Source organism: Tauraco erythrolophus, chromosome 2, assembly GCF_009769465.1.
Source record: "Tauraco erythrolophus isolate bTauEry1 chromosome 2, bTauEry1.pri, whole genome shotgun sequence".
NCBI classification, from domain to species: domain Eukaryota; kingdom Metazoa; phylum Chordata; class Aves; order Musophagiformes; family Musophagidae; genus Tauraco; species Tauraco erythrolophus.
In genome coordinates this window covers 88,260,904-88,281,251 of record NC_141466.1, presented here as the reverse complement: position 1 = coordinate 88,281,251, position 20,348 = coordinate 88,260,904, and the positions used below count along the sequence as shown (strand labels likewise).

Sequence of the window (20,348 nt, the reverse complement as noted above, 5' to 3'; positions counted from 1 at the left end):
TTGGTGGGTGATGCAGAAGGACGGGGAAGTCCGATGTGTACCTCAAGGGGATTTGATGTTGGGTGAAAATAGATGATAAAATGAATTGAATTGTGTGATATTAATTGCTGAATAACCCTGTCCCTGCATACCATCATCACTATGGTTGTCACATTGTACTAATGTCATTATATTAAGAATCATCCAGGTTAATGAAGAATGAACTTCGTCAGAATCAGAACTGATTCCAAACAACCAGCAACTTCTTCAAGATCAACATCTTCAACCTGCAGACAGCGGCCGGATACACCAACTACGAGCTCCAGGCGCCACACGCAACAAAGACTACATGTCATCCGTTCTACCGACTGAGCAAATTCCACATCATCTTTCCTGCCCTGAGAGACTGCTGTAACAGATGAAGACACATTTTGGAGGGATGACCCATGGCTAAGGGAATAGTATATATGTAAGGTTTGAGCATGACATGCATGGTATGGAATAAGGGGTGGATACTGTCCCAGTTTTAGCTGGGACAGAGTTTTTTTTAACAGCCAGAAGAGCTCCCTGTTTTGGTTTCACTCAGAGGCTCACTCTGAGAAGAATGTTGATAGCAAGCTGATGTTTGTGGTTGGAAGTGAAACTCCAAGGACTTTTCAGTGTGCGGAGTACAGAAACACGGCAGGATAAGGGGGGAGCATAGCTGGGACAAGGGGGACACGATTCCCCTTGTCATTTGTGTGGAACTTAAGACTGAGGGCCAAACTGGCCAATTAGTATTCCATATCATGCAGCGTCATGCCCAGTATAAAAGCGAGGGTCAGCCGGGAAGAAGGGCTTTTGCGCTTTTGCTCTTTTTTTTGCACTTTTGCTCTTTTGCGCTTGCTGCGCTGTTGCTCTGCTGTTTTTTTTTTCTTTCTCTCTCTCTCTCTTTCTCTCCCTCTCTGCCCCTCTCTATTTCGGGGCCTCGCGTTCGTCCGGGATTTGCAGTTTTTGGGACGAGACGGGCTTCGCATACGAGGGGTGGTGAGCACCTACATTGTATTAAATCATCTGTATTAAATCATTCTTATCTCAACCCACGGGTTTCACGTTTATCCTTTAATTCTCTCCCTCATTCCTGGGGGTGGGGGAGGGGGAGTGACCGGCTGTGTGTGGGGTGGTTCAACATAACCCACGACACTGTCTCACAGAGGAAGTCAGTAAAAGCTCCATCACAAGGTCCCCAAATCCAAAGTTGGGGAAAGCCCTCCCTCCTCCAGCACATCCATCCATATAGCTGAACAGATGGTGTCAGAGATGATATGCTAGCATGCTCTGCACTGTCAGCAGACCTGCTCTAGTAACTAAGGGAACCTCACCTCAGTTCCTTAGTTTTATCATTCACAGGAGATGTCGTCAAAGGGATGCATTCATCACACAGGACATTGCACATGTCTTGCTAGCATTCTGCATTTTGCTTGCATGGAAGAGCCCGGGGAGTCCTCAGTCCTTACAAAGCAGGTGGCCTAATCCTATGCGAGTCTAGAGTTTCCTGTAAAACATGCAGCCCTGTCCCAGCACTGAATGATTGCACGTCTGTTTTACAGTGCTCACTGTTAACAAAAAATCACAGACCATGTAAATATCCCTTCAAGAATAATTTGGCAAGGCTGAAACCAGGAAATATCAAGAAAGACTACTGAGCCTTTTGTTACATAGTGAGTGACATTAGTTCTTTCTTTCAGAGGAGAAAACAGAAATGTTATGTTGTCCCATAGGTCTAAAAATGGAAGAAAACCCAGGAGGCAGCAAGGTGTACGTGAAATTCAGTATGGATCACTGCATGCACTGTCCTCACCTCAGTCTTTTTCTCTTAAGGGAAGAACAGGAAGGAAAGGAAGGAGGATAAGAGGTTTCAAAAGGTCTCCAGAGGGGCTAAAACAGTTAAAATACTGCAAGATTTATTGGGAACAGGAAGATAATATCTTTATTGGATCACCTGAGATAGCTGGAAAAAACAAATAAGTTTTTCAGTCACATAAGCCCATCTTTATATGTGAGAGAGAAGGATCATTCTTAAGCACGAAAATTTGGGTACATCTTCAGTTAACTCAGGACTTCAATGGACCATCGGTATAATGCCACAACAGCTCTATCCCCTGACAGAAGCTGCTTCTTTTTTCATTACTGCTGATGACATTTACCTATTTATAAAAGTTTTACAGCACCAGGCATCTGTATGATCTAAATGTGTGACTTCTCAAAATACATGCAGTGCCAAAGGGTTGTCTGCTTGTGTCTTTTTATCAGCTTAAATAATTCTACCTATGGTAAATGTATTTTCAATCAGAAACATTGGTATATTAGAAGTAGGAGCACATGCAAAGTTTAAAATCTCATATGAAACTAAAAAGTGTTCGGGATATGTAGGACAATTCTGGTCTAAAACTACTTTTGATTTTTGGAATTTCAAGAATCACTCGAATAAGAGAATCTTGCTCAGAAGCATAACACAGAAATAAAAGAGGCATGAACCCAACAAAAACCTTTAGTAGAAGCATGAGTATGGTTTTACCTTGCATTATAAAAACTGCAAGAAGTCTTTACCCATTCTGATCTTTCCAGTGTAACTATAACCTGCTCAATCTGTTAAGTGAAGGAATTAGAAAGACAAAGGAACTGCCGGGGGTGGGTAAACTACTGTCTGCTTCTGATATGTTCTTTTAATTCCAAATATTTTTTTAATACATTCCTAGCACTAGGCAGACCAGAGCAGTCACATGCGGTAAATTTAATCATAAAGGCAGAAACACAGTCTTATAGGTGATAAAAGGTTTGGTATATTTTATTTATGCAAAAGTGGGAAATTTCACTAGGCAATTAGCATCAACATTTGCAGAAGCCAATCTTACATTTAAAAAATTAAACTTCCAAGGACAAGCAAGCAAAAACTTATGTTTCTAAGCCTGCATTTAGGTATATGCATGTCCTCTGCTCATTATCTTGCCTATCTAAACTCTAGCCATTCGTCCTGGTTCCACTAGTTAAGCTAGAGTATTTTAAAGGTCCCCCCACCAGGACTTTACAGAACCAGATCCCTTTTATGTCACATACTTAAGCTGGTTGCAACAGCAGAGAGCTATTTGTCTAAGAGGAAAACTAAAGACAAAATCATATGAGGACAAAAAAAAACCAACAAAACAAAACAAAAAATGTTTAAGAAGTCAGAGAGTTTATTCCTACTAGTGGTGAGTAATGGCTCACTATTAGTGGAAGGGCTTATTGAGCACACTTCTGTAGGAGTTTGCCCTGAACCATTTCCAATACTACACTTTACTTACTCATTTAGATGACAGAATAGAGTGCATGCTTATAACATTTGAATATGGTAGCAAAATGACAGGTCTGTGAGCATGTTTCATGACAGAGCTACAATTCAAACTAATCTTCACAAATCAGTAAAATGACTAGAAGAAAGCTGGATGCAGATTAGTAACAAGTCTGAAGTACTGCCCTCCTCTGAAAAATAAATAACTGCAAAAACACAGGAAAGAGAACTACTGGCAGGGCAGTAGCACTGAAGAAGAGGATCTGGGAATAACAGTGGATCACAACCTAACCTGATTCAAAAATGTCATGCTTTTATAAAAGACGAATACAATATTGGAATGTCTAAGAAGAAGAATGATGTATCAATACGTGAAGTACTTCTTCCAATCTCCTCAGTGCTGGAAAGGGATTAGCTGTAATATTGTCCCCTCTTCTGGGGACAAAATTCAAGAAGAATATGGAACAGCTGGAGAGAATCACGAAACAGCCATGAAAAGAATAAAATTCTAGAAAACTTTGTCTATGAAAAATATAGAACCATTGGGCTGGTTTAATCATGAGAAGTTTGAAAAGAAAGTAATACTTGTCTCAACCATTTAAGAAGTCACAACAGAGAAGAGAATAAATCAGTTCTCCATGTTCACTGAAGATAGAGTTTAATAGATAGTCATGAGCTTAAACAATGAGAAACATTTAGATTAATTTTTAACTCTACAAGCAGTGAAGTACTGGAAGACATTGGCTGGGTAAATGTGAAACCCTTTTTCTTGGACATCATCGAGAGCAAGTTGGATAAATGTGTTGAGGACAGCATGAGTGTATTTGCTTCTGCATGAAAGTAGGGGAATGGACTAAACGGTTTCCCAGATTTTCCCAGTCATACTTTCTATGATGTTCATGGAAAATTCCCATCCTAACTGACATCTACATTGCAGCCTTGAAAAGGCAGAATGGAAAAAGACTCTTTTTCCTTCCAGATTCTGTGGCTGACAAACCCTAAAACTTAGGTACATATGTTATCCAAAGACTACAAAATAAGAAGTCATTCAGCAGAAAACAACTCTCTTTCGGGAATCCAAGCACTTGGCATGCAATAGATGGCTGTAAATTCTGTTCTGTCAGGGTGTTCTTTCTGTGGTGGCCCTGATTTCCCTCTCCTACCTACTGTTATATGACCCCCTAATTTCCCTTAGCAAAAAGAAATACAGTATTGGAGGAGATTTGTCAGGGATATTGGAGAAAAAGAAAGTAAAAGGGTGAAGACAGAGAAAAATCAAGAAATAAAGCTGAAGAAATGTAACAGAATAGAGGGAAAGAAGACTCAAAGTCAATAGGCAGAAGAGTGTTCACGGAAAGTCAAACATAAACCAAACTAAAATGAAAGTGAATCTGTTCTATGGGTATATACATTTCCTAAGGTCTGTATTATGATCCTGAAGAAGAAATCCTGACACTTCTGTTTTTTCCCCAACTTTGTGACAGCCTTTAAGTCATGAGAGGAATTCTTAAAATGTTTTTATTGTCCTAAACGCTGAGCATTTTATGATCCATGATTACTCATATGGGACTATAAGCCTTTTAACAACAATGGGACCAGATGGTAGCCATAGCTGAATACTTTTAAGTGTCCCACTTCTGTATTCAAGGATAATGAGACTAATAAACCCTCCATATCCCACAGCACTACTGTGGGGGAAAATTCATCATTGCTTTTGAGGTGCTCAAACATTACCCTGAAAAAAAGCCTAATAAAGAAAGAGCAGCAAGAAAGATTCGAAAGTTGACAAAACTATAAATATCTTGTAAATAAAGCACTTTAAAAATAATAAAAAACAGAACTGACTGCAAACAGATGGAAAACAACACGTAACAATTACCAACATCTTCAGCATCTGTTCTCAGCCATTCAAAGTTAACTCTACATTTAAGAGATCAAAGCTGGCTGATTAGCATAAACCAGTTACCTACTACTGTAAATCTAGCTGCATGCTAGTTATCCTTCCTTCCTTAAACTTAGTGAGTTATGAAATGTGCCAGTCACTTAGGTACGGAGAAAGAAGTCACTCAAGGAACTGTTAAGAATAGCAATGACTGTGAATAACCCCACAGATGCAATCTGAGAAAACATTTTCACATACAGAAATTGTTTTAGCTTTCACCCCTAGGATGAAAAGTCACCGTCCCAGCCTCTCACTAATAAGGTCAGTTTTGGGCACCTCCAATGAAGCTGCCATTTCTGGTCGTTTAAATGATGGGGACACCTGTCCCCCCAAGAGCTAAACTGGGAGTACAACTCACCTCATAGACATTACCAAACAGCTTGCATGCATTAGCAACCTTGTCACTTATTCTCCTGGCCTGGGTTCAAAACACTGACCTAAAAGTGAAAGGTTCCCCTCAGCCACACATTCTCAACCAATAAATTAAAAGTCCATCTTCAGTACAAGGTTATCTTTCATCATTAGTTGGGGCCTTGGAGATATTACAATATTCCACTCGGAAGACTTTGCAAGACTGAGACTTTTAATTAGTATTTTCACCACCTTGCTGAGCAGTGACAAAGGTCAGGGATTTGCAAGTCAGCTTTCTCTTGGATGTCAAAGACGATTTTTCCAGTATAGTTTGTTCATTCATGTTATATGCATGAATCCTTGAAAAAAGATGGTCACAAACAGCATTCAGGCAATACTCTTTGAAAACTTGTCCAAATTGCAATGCCCAGTTGTCTTACAGCAGCCCTGTATTATTCATTCTAGCTAGATGGAGTAATGGGGAGTAATCCCTTGGTGTTTCCAGTGATCTTACCTGTTCATCTTCCCTCCTACTTCAATAACAATATGCATGACATCATTTACAGCTATACACCACCTTTCTGATGACTCTACTCTCTTTGCCTTTTATGTAAAACAACAGTCATGTTAATACCTTGTCGTAACAGAATTAATACTACTGCATTTTTTGGATTACAAACTATTATTCAATGTTCAATGCATTAAAATGCTCAAGGTACAAGATTAGCACTACAGGATGGTAAATAAGTAATCTGCGAAGTAAACATAAAGTTCTCAAATTACTAACAAATTTCCGAGTTATAATAGCCCCATATTAAATTGCTTCTCTAATGAGAGTGAAGAGACAGACAATGAGTAAAGAGTCAACATTTGAGTCCTTACTCTTCAATAGCTTTTTGTACAATTTCTTTCAGGTAGTCAAACCTCTTCACATGTCTGGCCAAAATCTTTACCCCACAGTAGAGGTGAAATGTAAATATCCCCACAGACTGAGTGTTCTAAATGCAGAATTAGGAGGGCTCTGTTCATCTCAAATTGAGTGATTGTGCAGCATTTTACAGTCTCATGTCATTCTGCAAATTTAAAATACTGTAGCGAGTGAAAGAACTTTTATTTCACAAGCCTCAAAAAACAAACATTGGTGAAAAAATTATCTGAGAATCAAACATATTCAGAATACAGTTCTTAAATGGGAGTAAAGCTTTAAAACTAAAACAAAACCAAACAAAAAACAGACTAATGGAACCATACAAATGCAGTTTCGAATAATCTATTTTTGGTCAATGGCTTTTGTTTTCTTTCATATTCAGATGCTGGTTTTCTATTTCCCTTGAAGAAAAAGTTGATAGACATGCTGATCTCTTTCAATAAGCCATATTGGTTTTAGTATTTAGTAATTTAACAATTAACAGATCATGGTAGGTTGGGTTTAGGTGGGTTTTTTTTTTTTTTTACATGCAACACTGCCAAATTTTGCCCTTCAAACTGCCTCCTACTAAAATCTGCAGAAATAGAGAAGTGTCGCCCACAAGGACCAGTGCCTTTTTGACAGAGACACAGTACTCCCACATAGCATGACTGGGAGCGTACAGCATCCAGACTGAACCTCTGAGGACTGCCAACTATTTGCATGGCACAACAGTATTTTCCCCTAACAGGGTAACCTAACTTCAGAGCATACTAACCACATATTCTCTGTTCCAATATACTGCACATTGCAGAGCTTGAATTTACACTATAAAAACAAGTAATTCCGACATTGCGACCTGAAATAGTATAGCTATAGCAACTAATATCTTACACAGCATTCTTGATCAACTTATACCACAAAACTTTACAGCCCATACCTACAAATAAATCAGTTCATGCCCAGTTGTCAGAGCATTAAAATAGATTTGCCACTACACTGCACAAAGTTGAGCGTAGCAAAGGTATGTTGTACACATTTTTATAAAAGCTTTAACTGACTCTATCAGCCATGCGATAAAGATTGCATCTTTGCATTTCTATAGAAATATATATTCATATCTCAAAGTGTTGTCCAAAAGATACCTCTCCCCAACCAATCAGGTAGGACACTAGGGACCTAAGCAGAGAGCTCACAGAGTGTGAAGTGTGTAGGTTCCGTTAGAAACTCCAGTGTACTGATGCATGCTCCCAAAAATCCCTCTCATGCACCCTCTCTTGCTTTCCACAAGTTTTTAGATACAGATCTTGGGTGAACAAAATCAAGACAACTCCTGATACTTTTGAAGACAGATTCAATTAATGGAACGGTAAGCTGTTTGCATTCTGGTGCTTTTTGCATCACTTTTAAGCAAAGTGGTATTTGGAAGGTCTCACTGCAAGCACTAGTTAGACAAAGAGCTATGTTTAAGGTGCACTTTTTTGATGTAACTACTGAAAAGCTATGAAACATAAGAATGGAAAAAGGTATTTATCATGTCATTGGACCAAAATATCCAACAAAAAGTTTAACTGTTACAGGGTCAAAAGAAATTCACTCATTTCTATATGGCTCAGAAAAAGTTAATTCTGGAGCACCACCTTCTATGGTCAGCATTTCTACTTCACAAAAGCATCAACAAATTAGAAGGCATCTTCAGAAAAGGATTCACAGTAAAAATGCCAACAGATTTGGAGGGAATTGTTTCAGCAACAATAAAAGGTTTAAGACCAGACATTTTTCTGGTTTTTTCTCTCCCTCTATATTCTTTTCCAACTGGCGACTTCTTTGCTATTACAGAACAAAAGCATAATCTCTGTTATATTTGCCTCTCCCTCTAGAGAGTTAAAAACAAAGTACAGGTAGTCCAAAGATGGTCTCGAATACTATGGTGGATCTGCAAGGGACAAATCTGCAGGTGTGCTTTAAAGGTGAAGTCTATGCCCTTTATATTGCCTGGGGCTTTCTCTCAAGTATATTAAGCAATAAACGTGCATTACCACTACCCTATCAGTGCCAAATGAACCTTCTTATAATAAGATTGTATCTCCTATTCTCTCTCCAGCCTCAGGTCCTTCTTCCACCAGCTATGCCCTACAGTGCTCCTCCCGGTTTCCCACTATGACAGATAGTGCTGGCTAACATTTTTGTTTCATCAGATACATATTTAATTGACCAAATACTTTTTAAGATGAGATAAAAAAGAACTATTCACACATTATAGTATGGAAGGAACAAAGGTATGCCCTCTGGAAATAGAAGGATTAATTAAAGTAGGCTAATCCAGGATTTAGTTGACTGGATTTCCAAACGTCTTTCCCTTGCTTTCTCTGTTGATTTTCTTCACCATGCTATCTTTATCCACTAATTATACACTACAATGCCAGGTAAGTAAGGAAATCCATTATAAATTGGTCAATACAGTCAATCAGAGTGGGACAAAAGTATGTTCCCATCCAATTTATCAATGTTCTTTAAAACACTTCCATTATCAGAAAAGCATGTTTTCTGACTGATAAAGCTAAAGCAAATTTTGAAACCTTAAGCCCCTGACACCAACAAATGATGAGAAAAGTTATGTCAATAGTCAGACCCCAAGATATTTACACAGTAAATGTTGTCTTTGCACTCTGTTACGTAGTACATTTGAAGATCATTGAATCTAGTTTCACTTGTAATCTAAAATAAGGTTTCAGTTGAGATTTATAGGGAAAGGAAAACCTGATGCACTAATTCCCAATTAAGCAACAGAAAGCTCTTCTGTGGCATATGCCAGGTTACTCCATGCAATATTTCTCAGTACACAAAGTGTATAATCCATCCGTGTTAATTTCTTTACTATCTTAACTGATGATTAAAAAAAAGAAAACAAATTTTTATTTCATTTGTGTTTTGAGAATCTGTTTTTTAAAGAATTTGGTAACTTCTGCTGTTGAAGATACTGCTCAAACATATCGGGTTGATTTTTTCTAGCTCTGATGTTTTTTAGGAGGCATTAGCTATACGTAACATTTTCTAAAACATTTTCCATATCCTGTAAGCCAGTAGAATTTCAGAAAAATTCTGGAGTTCCTAAATAATTTTTAGTGAGACTCAGCTTCCTAAATTACTGAGCTTTTCTTGAAAACATAGTAAAAAGCAAAACATTACTCAGGATCTTTGGATGGTTTGTTTATACATGAATATGAAATGTAACTAAGTAACTTGTTCTCAAGCACTTGGCTAAGAATAGACGGATAAATAGCAAACAATGATGGCTGTAACTGCTGAAAGCATAAACATCTGTAATTTAGACAGTACAGCATTTGTGAGAAGCGAACTGCTTTGTCAATTAAACACACAGTTCTTTGTTCATAGCGTATCTATTATTAAGAGAAGCCGTGTTGGAACCTGTGTGCAGTCATGGAAATAAAAGCCATAAACAAAAGGAAAGCAAGCGAACTTCAGCCTCATGTATGGTGTTTTGTTTCTCTTTTAATATTAATTCTAGATGGATGATAAAGAAACTCATCTAGGTGAAAGAATACCCCAGAGCTACACAATCATTTATGTATTTTTTTTAACTTGTATTTAGTGCAGCTGCGTACCACGTATCTTCATATTAAAGAGTGCAATGTCTTAAGTCTTGCAGCAGTGAAAAGCTACACTAGTGCCAAGATTAAACACAAAACAGAGTTAAAAAAAAAAAAAAAAAATCACTTAATGCTAGATGGTTAAGCCTTTCTGTGAACACCAAAACAGCAGGCTGATTTTCAGAGGTGCAAAAGAGACAGAAGTTCCTGCCGACGTCAGTGGAAATGCCTGGGTGTTCAACACCTATAAAAATATGAGTGTTTCCTTAGATGCTTAAGGAATAATCACCGATGCTAATTTTAGATGAGGGTAGTCACTTTAGGCAGACTCCTGCTATGGTAGTGGAGGTGAGCAAGGCTTTTCTTGGGGGCAGTTCAGAGTAGAAGCCATGTGCTCTAAATTATGTTCTGCTAGTTATCAAAGTACTGGATGGCTGGACTGATTTTGCTCACAGGTTTTCGAACAAAAATAAGAATAAGCACCAGATTTCAAGTGGAAGGGATTCTGACAGTTAAGAAGAGGTGGGACGAAGCATTTTAAGTAAATGAAAAATCTTATACCAAGTACAGTAAACACTTAGCACTTTCATCTGTAAAGCCAGCACATAGGTATTACAACCACTACTTTGAAGATGAAGACATGGACAAAGTTGTTTGTCCTTATAACTCAAAAGCAGGGAATACTGGGACCAGACATAGGAGCAGTAGTATCTATTCTTGCACCTAGGACATAAATTCAGGACTAATTTTCTCACCTGTGTGCACACATGGAAATTTAAAATCCAAATACAAAAACTAACTAAACATTAGCCAGACAACCCTCAGCTTCTGCTTCCCTCTGGACAGGCCTTCTAAAGAATGAAGTGTATTTCTACAACGTGCCATTTCAAGTGGGACACCTTCCTAAAAGGAGGACATTACATTTGAAAGTCTTCTACCTCTCTCTCGCTGCAGATGCTCTGTTCCTGCAGAGCAGTAACACCTGCCCTGTAATCCTTTCACACCAGTAGTTTGAGGATTACTGGGACCATGCTAGCTTGGTCTGTATTGAAGAGTTACTTGTACTTCCAGCAGGAAGAGCTACTACAGAATGTGTACAGAAACAGTCACAGAGGGTGATCATAACAGTGTTTGCGGGTTAAATGATGTGTAAAGAGGTAACATCTATCTTTAAATACATGCCCAATTTTATCAGGTAGAAAAAGAGCATCGTAAAGCACCTGTATAGTTATGCTCAGCTTTAGGCATCAAGTCTCTCAACATGAGGCATATTTAAAACTAACAAATCCAGTGATTTTGTAAGAACAAACATCACAGCATTTCATTAAATGATGTTCTTCCAATACTGAAGACTTGAAAATCACCCCAAACTACTAAGAATTAAATTTAATTTAGGAGGAAATGGAGTGCTCAATGGGAATACATTCTCCTTCTGGTATCAGCTGAGAATAAAGAATGCATAGCCATAAACTACATATTCACTTACAGTCAGCAACTTTTTGCTGCTCACATTAGAGGAATACCACATCAGTTACACATTGTTTATCCCAACAATTAGGGCTCAGAAGAAATTATGCTTGGCAGTAAAGCCATCCAAAACAACTCAACTTTGCCAGCTGTGTAAGTACTTTTATATTTGTTTGCTTGCAAGAATATAAAATAACATGCAGGAGGGACATCTTTTAACATGGGACAAAGCTGAGGGGCACAAATTCCCATTTAATGCTATTTTATAGACATGCTTCTTTCTGCATCATGTCCACCTGCATTCCAGATACGAATCCAATGCACTCTTCTGTAAGCAGGCTCTGCAGTACAACTTCTAAAATACTACCAATACCTATATAGTATTCACCATTCACAATAAAAGAAAATACTAATGCTCAGTCTCACTGAAATTAATTCAGTAGAATTGTACAGTGCAATACTGAAATTACTACCTAAATTAAACATCATTAAATGGATCAGAATTTATGCAGTAGTGATTAAATTTACGTTAGGCATTCGGTATTTGATTTTTCCATCATAATGATGAAACACTTTTTGTCTTACTTGTAAGAGGATGGAAGGACTTTGGTGGAAAGTTTCTAACTGTGTTACCCCATTGGCAAAAAGCAGCCAAAATTCAGATTGCAGAGCTGTCTTAGTCTGATTTGGAAACTGGTGACGTAATCATGATATTTTCTTACTGGGATTCATTAGTTTACAGAATATACCTGAGTGCTGCTTTTGCTTGCACAGGGCTACAAATGGTATGCGTGTGGATTCCCTATTTACTGCAGTTGCAGGGCTGAAGACCCTCAGTGCTTCTCCAAGCAAACAACTCTATGCCTCTCTCTTCAGCTCTCCAGTGATCCAAACACAGATCCATGGCAAGATGCAGACCTCCCACCCCCAAGAGATTATAGGAAAGTCCGCTGCTTAACACACAACTTTCCTCTAGCTCTTAAGTACCTTGGTTGCAGCTTATGGAAACCCACTTAGATCCATACTTTCTTCCAATCCTTATTGTCTTACTAATTGGATCAGCGTATCTCCAGACGTTTTACTATACAAATTTCAGAGGAGGCTGTGGTGTGTATCTGTGAGTGCAGGCAGGAGGTAGCATTTCCTTCCCATGGATCTTATTGTTTCTTTTCATAACCATACAGTCCTGTTGCTGGCAGATATTCAGGGGTGAGTGGTAAATAACAGCTGAATTGGGACTGCAGGAAGTACCCGTTTGACAACACTAACAAAAGCATAGAGAGCCTGGACTGGATCAACATTAAGAGGGCCGTTTGAGTTTAAGCAGAAAATCTAATATTGAGTAATATCTTGATTTCTCATGCTTAATATTGATAAAGAAAGCCTTCCCATTTGAAAAAACTACCTCCATAAACATTTCTAGTTAAGTGAATTTTGTAATAGTTTTCTTTGAATTATCCTTCATATACCAGCACCACAGTATTCAGGGCCTTCTTTAGCTGCACACCTTATTGACAGCTTCCAAGACAGAATATGAAGCACACTGACAAAATATGATCATTCCACTATCCTTTCAGCATGCTCCTCTCAAGCACCATTCCATGCAAGTAACATCAGCAAGAAGAATTTAACATGTTACTATTTTAACAAGCACTAATCTCTAAGAGGCCAATCATACAGAACAAGCCATAAACGCATCCCATTTTTCTAGACAGAGTCCCTCTGCCCTCACGGCAACTCTTCATAGGAGCAGAGAAACTGCAACACCATGTCCTTCTGTTGCATCAGTGTCTAATATTTAGGACAGTTATAGTATACGCTGAAAAATTAAGACATGCTGAGGCAGAAAAAAAATTAAGTCCATCCATTGACCACCAAGTTCTGAGTCAGACTCTACATGGGGCCATCTACCACTGAGAAGGTCAATTACTGAGCACCCAGGATTTAAAAGGAAACAGGAGATGTTTTATGTGTGTGTTCTTAACACTAGAGGTTTTGACATACACTGTTTGAAAAGAAAACTCTTGATGCACCTGGAGGAGAAGCATTTGGCCTTGGAGTGCTGAAACTTCATGTTACCATAAGGCACACTCTCCATCTATGGTAGCATACATCATTTGGCAAGACATTGTTCTTCTACAGAAGATAATCACAGTACTGGCTGAACACTAGAAAAAAAATAAGTCTAAGAAGGTGAAATTGTTTGCTTTTCTATTAGTAGTAATAGAAAATCCTGCGTTTCAACCTACAGAATTCCCAAGACACTTACATCATCCTAATTCTGTGCATAAAGGGTAAGGGAGACAGAGAATTGCAGTGTAGGATTCAGTATAGCACATGATTTTTCCACTGACTATCATTCTGCTTTTGACTCTGGAGAATTTTCCTCCTAACAAATTAAATCCCCTTCTGAAATTAGACCTAAAGCTACTCAAACCAGGAGCCCCATCTTTATAAGAAATAACCAATTGTTAACAGGTAAGTACTAGGAATAAGTAATGAGAAGGCTGATACTCTCTTAGAAAAGAGTGTACCTTTTGCCTCCCTCACCCCTCCTACATTCACCTCTGGTTCTCATCCAGACCCTGTTCTTATTGCTTACTTGCAGAGAGGAATCTCTGTGCCTTCTCAACAATCCCACTGGCATTGCACATGGGTAAAAAGTGTCATCTCATCAAAAACCCTCAGGAGATGTATGGTTTCTCTGTGTGGTATGGGAGCTCAACTTCAAGGCTGATTATTCAAGGAAAGAATTTTGCACTTTCTGGGAAAAAAAAAAAAACCAAAACCAAAAAAAACCCACCACGACTCCCATTCAAAAACCCACACTCAAAACCCCAACTTTGATTATTTCCAGATCATTTCAGTAAAAGAGCAACAGCTAGGCTGGAATGCCCTGTACACACTGGAGGTATTGCTATATTCTCCATGACAATGATTTCAATCTGGAGCCTGCAAGTCCATGAGGAGTGGTTCCACAGTACTGAATTTTGCTGGTGGCATCCAGCCTCTCCTGCCAACGTTTTTCTGCCTTGCACTTGTTTTCATTCATCCAGGCTTGGTTCTTTCTTACATTCTCTTCCTGGTTGAAGAATGAAGTTCTTTCCTTCCACTCCATCATCTGTTGTCTCACTCACCAGCAGACCTCTTCTAGGAAGAGGTTTCTGATAAGAAAACAATTTAGATTACATCCATAGAATACTACGCAGACTTGAGAGTGAATCTAGGACACTGACTGTAACTTTATTTATAGACAATGAAGTCAGACTGAACACAAGGTCAATTTCTCTTTCAGGCTGCAGCGAACCTCTCAAAATCTGTACTTAATGAAGTTGCAGCAACACTAGAAAAAGAAGGATGATGTCCATAATTCATAGTCCTGGTGGCTTCTTCCAAATAATTTGCCATACATGTGACTTTCAAATGCCTTTTTTTTATTATTATTATTTGCAAGAATAACAGGAGTTGTATTACCAATCGAAGGAGGTAATGCAGATAAATCCTTACAGGTTGCACCGAAGATGCAATCTGATACGTACTGCTGAAGACTGGAAAGACACAGCTTCTTTCCTAAAGAACCTTTTCCAAAGAAGTCCTCACTCATTCACAGCACTCAGTGTCATCAAAAAGACTTGCAGTCACAGACAGTGCAGTATCAAGGTAAACAAATATTTTGAGTCTTCATGTTTATTCTATAGTGCAAATTAGTTTATTATATAGTGTAAAAAAAGTCAAAATGGTCAGAAATTGCATTGACACCTTCATTAAAACCCTTCTGCATTAACAAAGCGGTGGTATCAGGGCCATACAGCAAGCTAGAATAAGATCATTCATCTCTAATAATATCAGTAAGGCAAGGAGTATGTTCCCAGTCCTGCCCTTACACATGCTAGTGCAGCAGTGTCAGGGAGACAACTGAATGACTGCAGAAGATATGTATGAAATACATGGAGCCAGTTTAGTGCTTTACAATACAGTACAACTGTCCTGAAGAATGGATCACACCTGTTTCACAACCTTCAAGTCTTTTCTCTATCCTGAAGGCTTAAGACTTCTTTTAAAAATTAACAAACTACATTGCATTTCAAAATTTAAAAAAGCACACTCCTATAATCCAGTATTTCTAGCAAAAGTTACAAATAAAAAAAGAGTACTGTTTAAACACACAGCTCACTAAGGGGTGTTGGCAGTTCAAACATCCTGCAAACAATATGTTTGCATTTTGAGTGGTGTTGATGTGCTTGGTTTCCTAAAGTAAGGGACACTGCATTTTCCTATGCTCCTTTTAGTTATACTGACATACTGGCTAGTGAAATGTATACAGTTTGTGGAGTTCGTTGAACTTTTTTTTTGGAAACTTAAGAAATAAATTTATCATGGAGAGAAGAGATATCAGGTTTTAAGTCTTCCACTATCAGCTATCATGATTTTTGCTTCCTCTCCAGTCCAGCAGGGTAGGGACTGAAAGACAGCTAATTACTAGTCTGACATACCATGGAACCAACCACCTCTATCAGTTGTTACAAATATCACTGCTGTCCTCCTTTTACCAGTGGGAAAACCGAGGTCTGAGGTGAGCTGATCTTGTCTAAGTTTACAGAGCAGAGTGTAGAAAAGAACCTCACCCGCTCTGGCCAGACTTTCTGATTTCCAATACTTTTTGATTTCCATGTAGTGCTGAAGAAACAAGGAGCCACTTTCACAGGTCTTTCAACTGCTGTTTAAGCACACATGGCCAGTGGAAGTGTACCGGATCAAGCAGGAGATTTCAGAAGCTTCCAGTCTCATGGTTCCCATCTATATGTTCAAAAGACACCAAGGCTGTATTTCTCTAATTAGTTCCCACCAAAGACAGCATGTCCATCCAAAATACAAATTATTTTGTTATGTAATCTTTCTTTAAAGTTGCTGCCTGAAATTTCCAATCATATGAGCAGTTTAAGTCTTTACCGATAGTGTCTAATGCAGCGAATGGTCAAATTGTTGTATTTTCTTGGTTTCTTGATTGGACACAGGCTAAATGTTACCCTAACCAAAACATTTAGGTGGGTGTTCACATTCAGAAAGACAGAGCTGAGCTACTGCTCAGCCTCCTTTTCTATAGAGCACTTCATATTTATTCTGACATCTGCAGCCACCAAAGAACCTGGATTATAGCAGACCATAATACTCTATGAACCATGGTTATAATTAGGCATCACATCCATTGTAATCCTATGGACGTCATCATGTGTTACCAGCATCTGTTGACAGATCTCATACCAGGCATATCACTGAAATGGCAAGTCTGGAGACGGCAGCCCACAATAGAAACAATGGCATTTATTTTCGGTTTGTTCCAAGACTGTCTAATAGAAAATATATGCTGCCAACTGCCAGGGCTCCACTGAGATCACTTGTCAATATTATATTACCACTTTGAACGAAGATCTGTGCCCATGTGTCTGCAATCTTCTCCCGATAAATAGGAAAATAAAGAAAGCACTTTCTGCAACTGTCTTAGCACTAATTACAAAAAGAGAGAAGCCTTGAAATCTTATGAAGTTTATCTTTACCACAAGAGTAGTTATTTTTCATGTAATAATAACTTCAGACTCCTTTCCAAGACAAGGAATGAGGATCCCCTCTTCTAAAGTTATTTGAATGTGGTATCACTTTAATATTAAAAATAAGCCCTGGGAACTGACAACATGAAGTAGCAAAGCCATAATCTCTCTGCTCCGTGGAAGCAAGGCAGAGTCTGCTTTAATTTATCAGGGTGGAAACCGGACTTTCTGCTGAAGTGCTGTCTGTTCGAAGGAATAGAAACAAAAAATTTGCTATGAGGTCTTATATGAACTACTCCCTGCCCTTCTGTAAAAGTCAACAGATTTACTGCAAACATAAGAAAGCCTACAGAATCTAAATTCTCTTTATTTTTTATCATTTATCTGCATTGTAGGAAAACCGCACCAGAGAGCTGACTAACTAGTGTTCTGTCCAATATTTATTTATTTCGAAAACATCATTCTCTGAAATGCTGGACAACTGAATCCTACTCAGATGTAATCAGGACCTGTTATGGCTGAGCAGTTTCAAATCACTGAAGTACTTAAGCACTAAGATAATTTCCATTCTCATGACAAAACACAAAAAAATAGTTCATCATCTAGAGTGTCAAATTAAAACAAACATCAGTGTTGATGAGTACAGCTTAATAATCGGTTAGGAGTTGCAGTAGCTGGTAGATCACGAAAAGTTAACTCCAACCTAGCCCAGAAATTCTCTCATTATACTCGTACAGCAGGATCTGAACAGGTGTGAATGTAGGAAAATGAATAAAACCAGCTAAACTCACAGAAGGAGGAAAGCTACAAGTAAAACTGACAGGAAAATATTGGCTGTACCGATTTTAATGGAAAAGCAAACCCATTGGCCCCAATGATTCTAACAGCTCTTACTTTTATAGCTATTCTCTCTTTCATAGTATAGCTTTTATAGAAGCTGTGACTGCGACAGTGGGCCAGACTGTTATCAGATGTAAGCTGGCAACTTCTACTTAAGTTCTTGAAGTGAGATGCTCACCTAGAGCAAAAAGCATATTCAACTTCATTGTCTAGAGTGCCATTTCTGTCACTCTCCCTCCCCCCTCGTTTCTTTTTTTTTTCATTCTTGTAACCAGCAGATAACCTTTTAATCCCAGATCTGTAAGCTGTGACTTCAACATCATTTTACATTAGCAAGTAACAAATCCTTTCCTATATTTTATCTCCCTGTTTTCCATATGGTGCTTAAAACTCAGTGTTCTGAAATTAGACATTGACAATCTTTAACTAAAGTGCCAAACAATTGACAAGACTGCTGATAGGATTATAATCCCTGTCTACCTTCAGAAAAAGAACATGGACAGTACTTGCTGGCATGATAGTTTTCTGACACCTAAAAGGCAAGACCAAGGAATTTACAGACCTGTTTTTTCCCGAACAGTGAATTGGCATGTGGGAACTTAATAATGAACTACAGTTTTCCAAATCTAGCCTGGATGTATTTCTAGACAATATTTTCCTTGTCAGGTGATTCAGTCAGAATTAAGACTAAATTCTAATAAGAGCTGACTTGCAGGATCACAATTTCCAAGTCTGGTCTCAAAAGCATTGCAAACTTTTTTTGCACAACAATTTTGAAGCATTTCATTCTTCTCCCTGTTTAGAATTGCAGTTTACTGTTTTCGAAAAGCAATCAGGCACATACATCAATTCAGAGTTTGCTTTCCAAAAGGAAGATCCAGGAAGTGAGGTTAAAAATTACTGAAATACCTATTGACAGCTAATATATAAATATAGAGATACTGACAGAATATTTCCAGTGCAATATAAAAAGAAACTCCTGACTCTCATAAATTAGTTTCATCTTACATAGGTTTTACTTAAGAATCCAAAAAGTGAATGCTTTATCCTCAGAGTATATCACAGCTAATACATATGATACATATGCTTTATACAATGTAAAATATATTTTCTTACAAAATCAGAACCCCTTACTGCACAGCCCTGGCAGTTCCAGATGCAGCACGGCAATAAGAGGGGACAACACCGCACACAGAAGCGCACATGCAGACACACATTACTTTATTTCCAGACCTTCCTTTGCTGTTTCTCCCATGCTGGGTCCAGGAGCAGGTCCCTGTCCCATTCTTCTTCTTGGGTCATGTACTCATCTTCTTCATAGTTGTAGGTGTACTGCATGTTTGTTTCTATCTGGTTCATGCTATTTGTGCTACCCGGGGATCGCCTTCAGCTGTGGCTTCTACTACTTTTGTGTGTGTATATATATATATATATATATATATATTTAAGCTTAGTTTACTTGCTGATGGGTTGTAGGTAGCAGTGTCTTTTTTCTTTCCTTTCTCTCTTTTTGCAAGGTGACAGGGAGTGAATATTGGCGGGTCTTGCCGAGAGCAGAGGCTGAAACTGCCAGGTAGGTGCTGACCTGTGGTGACCTTCCTTCGCTCTCTCTCCTGCCCCCTTCCCTTTCTCTCTCTGCTGCTGCTGCTGTAGGTCCCTGCGGCTGACCCTCCGGAGAAGCCCAGGGCGGCTCGTTCCTGCGGCTTATTATCCCCGCCGGGCTGTCACGTGGCGCGGCGGCTCCAGCCCCTCTCCAGGCGGCGCGGCGCCCTCGGCCGGGCCGGGAAAGGGACAGGGAAAGGGAAGGGGAACGGGAAAGGGGCAGGGGCCGGGGCACCGCGCTCACGGGCGGCACTGCGGCCGCCGCTGCGCTGCTTCTGGACAGGGCAGCTGGAATGCCTGCAGGAGGAGAAGGCTGAGCGGGGGAACTCAGCTCCCGGAAGCACTCTAGCCAAAAATTACTGTCTATTCGTCTGTCTGTCTTTCCTTCCAATTCGATAAAATACTTGCCTTTTTTTTTTCCCTACTAACATGTATTTCTACCTCTCAAGACCCGTCTGTGATTTGCTAACGCAGTATGACGTTGTTTGTCATTAGTCTGAAGTCCGTGTGGACCCTCGAGTCACTTCACACTTTCCCTTTCAGATTAAGGATCTCAAGAGCCAGCGCAGACAAACGGATGACAGAATGTTAGGGATTGGAAGGGACCTCAAAGGATCATCTAGTCCAATCTCCAAGAGATTGGGGATCCAAGAGATGAAACAATTTGCAGTGGAGATCGGCTCTGGATTGGAGATCGGTTCTGGAGTTAAACTAGAAAGTATGGAAGCACAACTTAAAAAAGCAACATATACCTTTTTCTTCCAGAAAACGTGGTCGGTATATTCCAAAAGCA

At 39.1% G+C, this 20,348-nt stretch overlaps 1 protein-coding gene across 14 annotated transcripts in view; it reads right to left on the bottom strand.

The window, feature by feature from the left end:
• Nucleotides 1–19,312, bottom strand: part of ACTN2 (actinin alpha 2) — a 76,095-nt gene extending 56,783 nt beyond the window's left edge. For 12 of the 14 annotated variants that reach the window (XM_086627631.1, XM_086627640.1, XM_009992712.2 and 9 more), the window contains exon 1: nt 19,187–19,291. In XM_086627631.1, coding sequence (XP_086483757.1) covers nt 19,187–19,291 — 105 coding nt within the window. Of the gene's footprint in view, nt 1–19,186 lie in introns of all 14 variants that reach the window. The other 2 variants (XM_009992714.2, XM_009992713.2) reach the window with 1 other exon arrangement.
• Between the last annotated feature and the right edge of the window lie 1,036 nt (nt 19,313–20,348).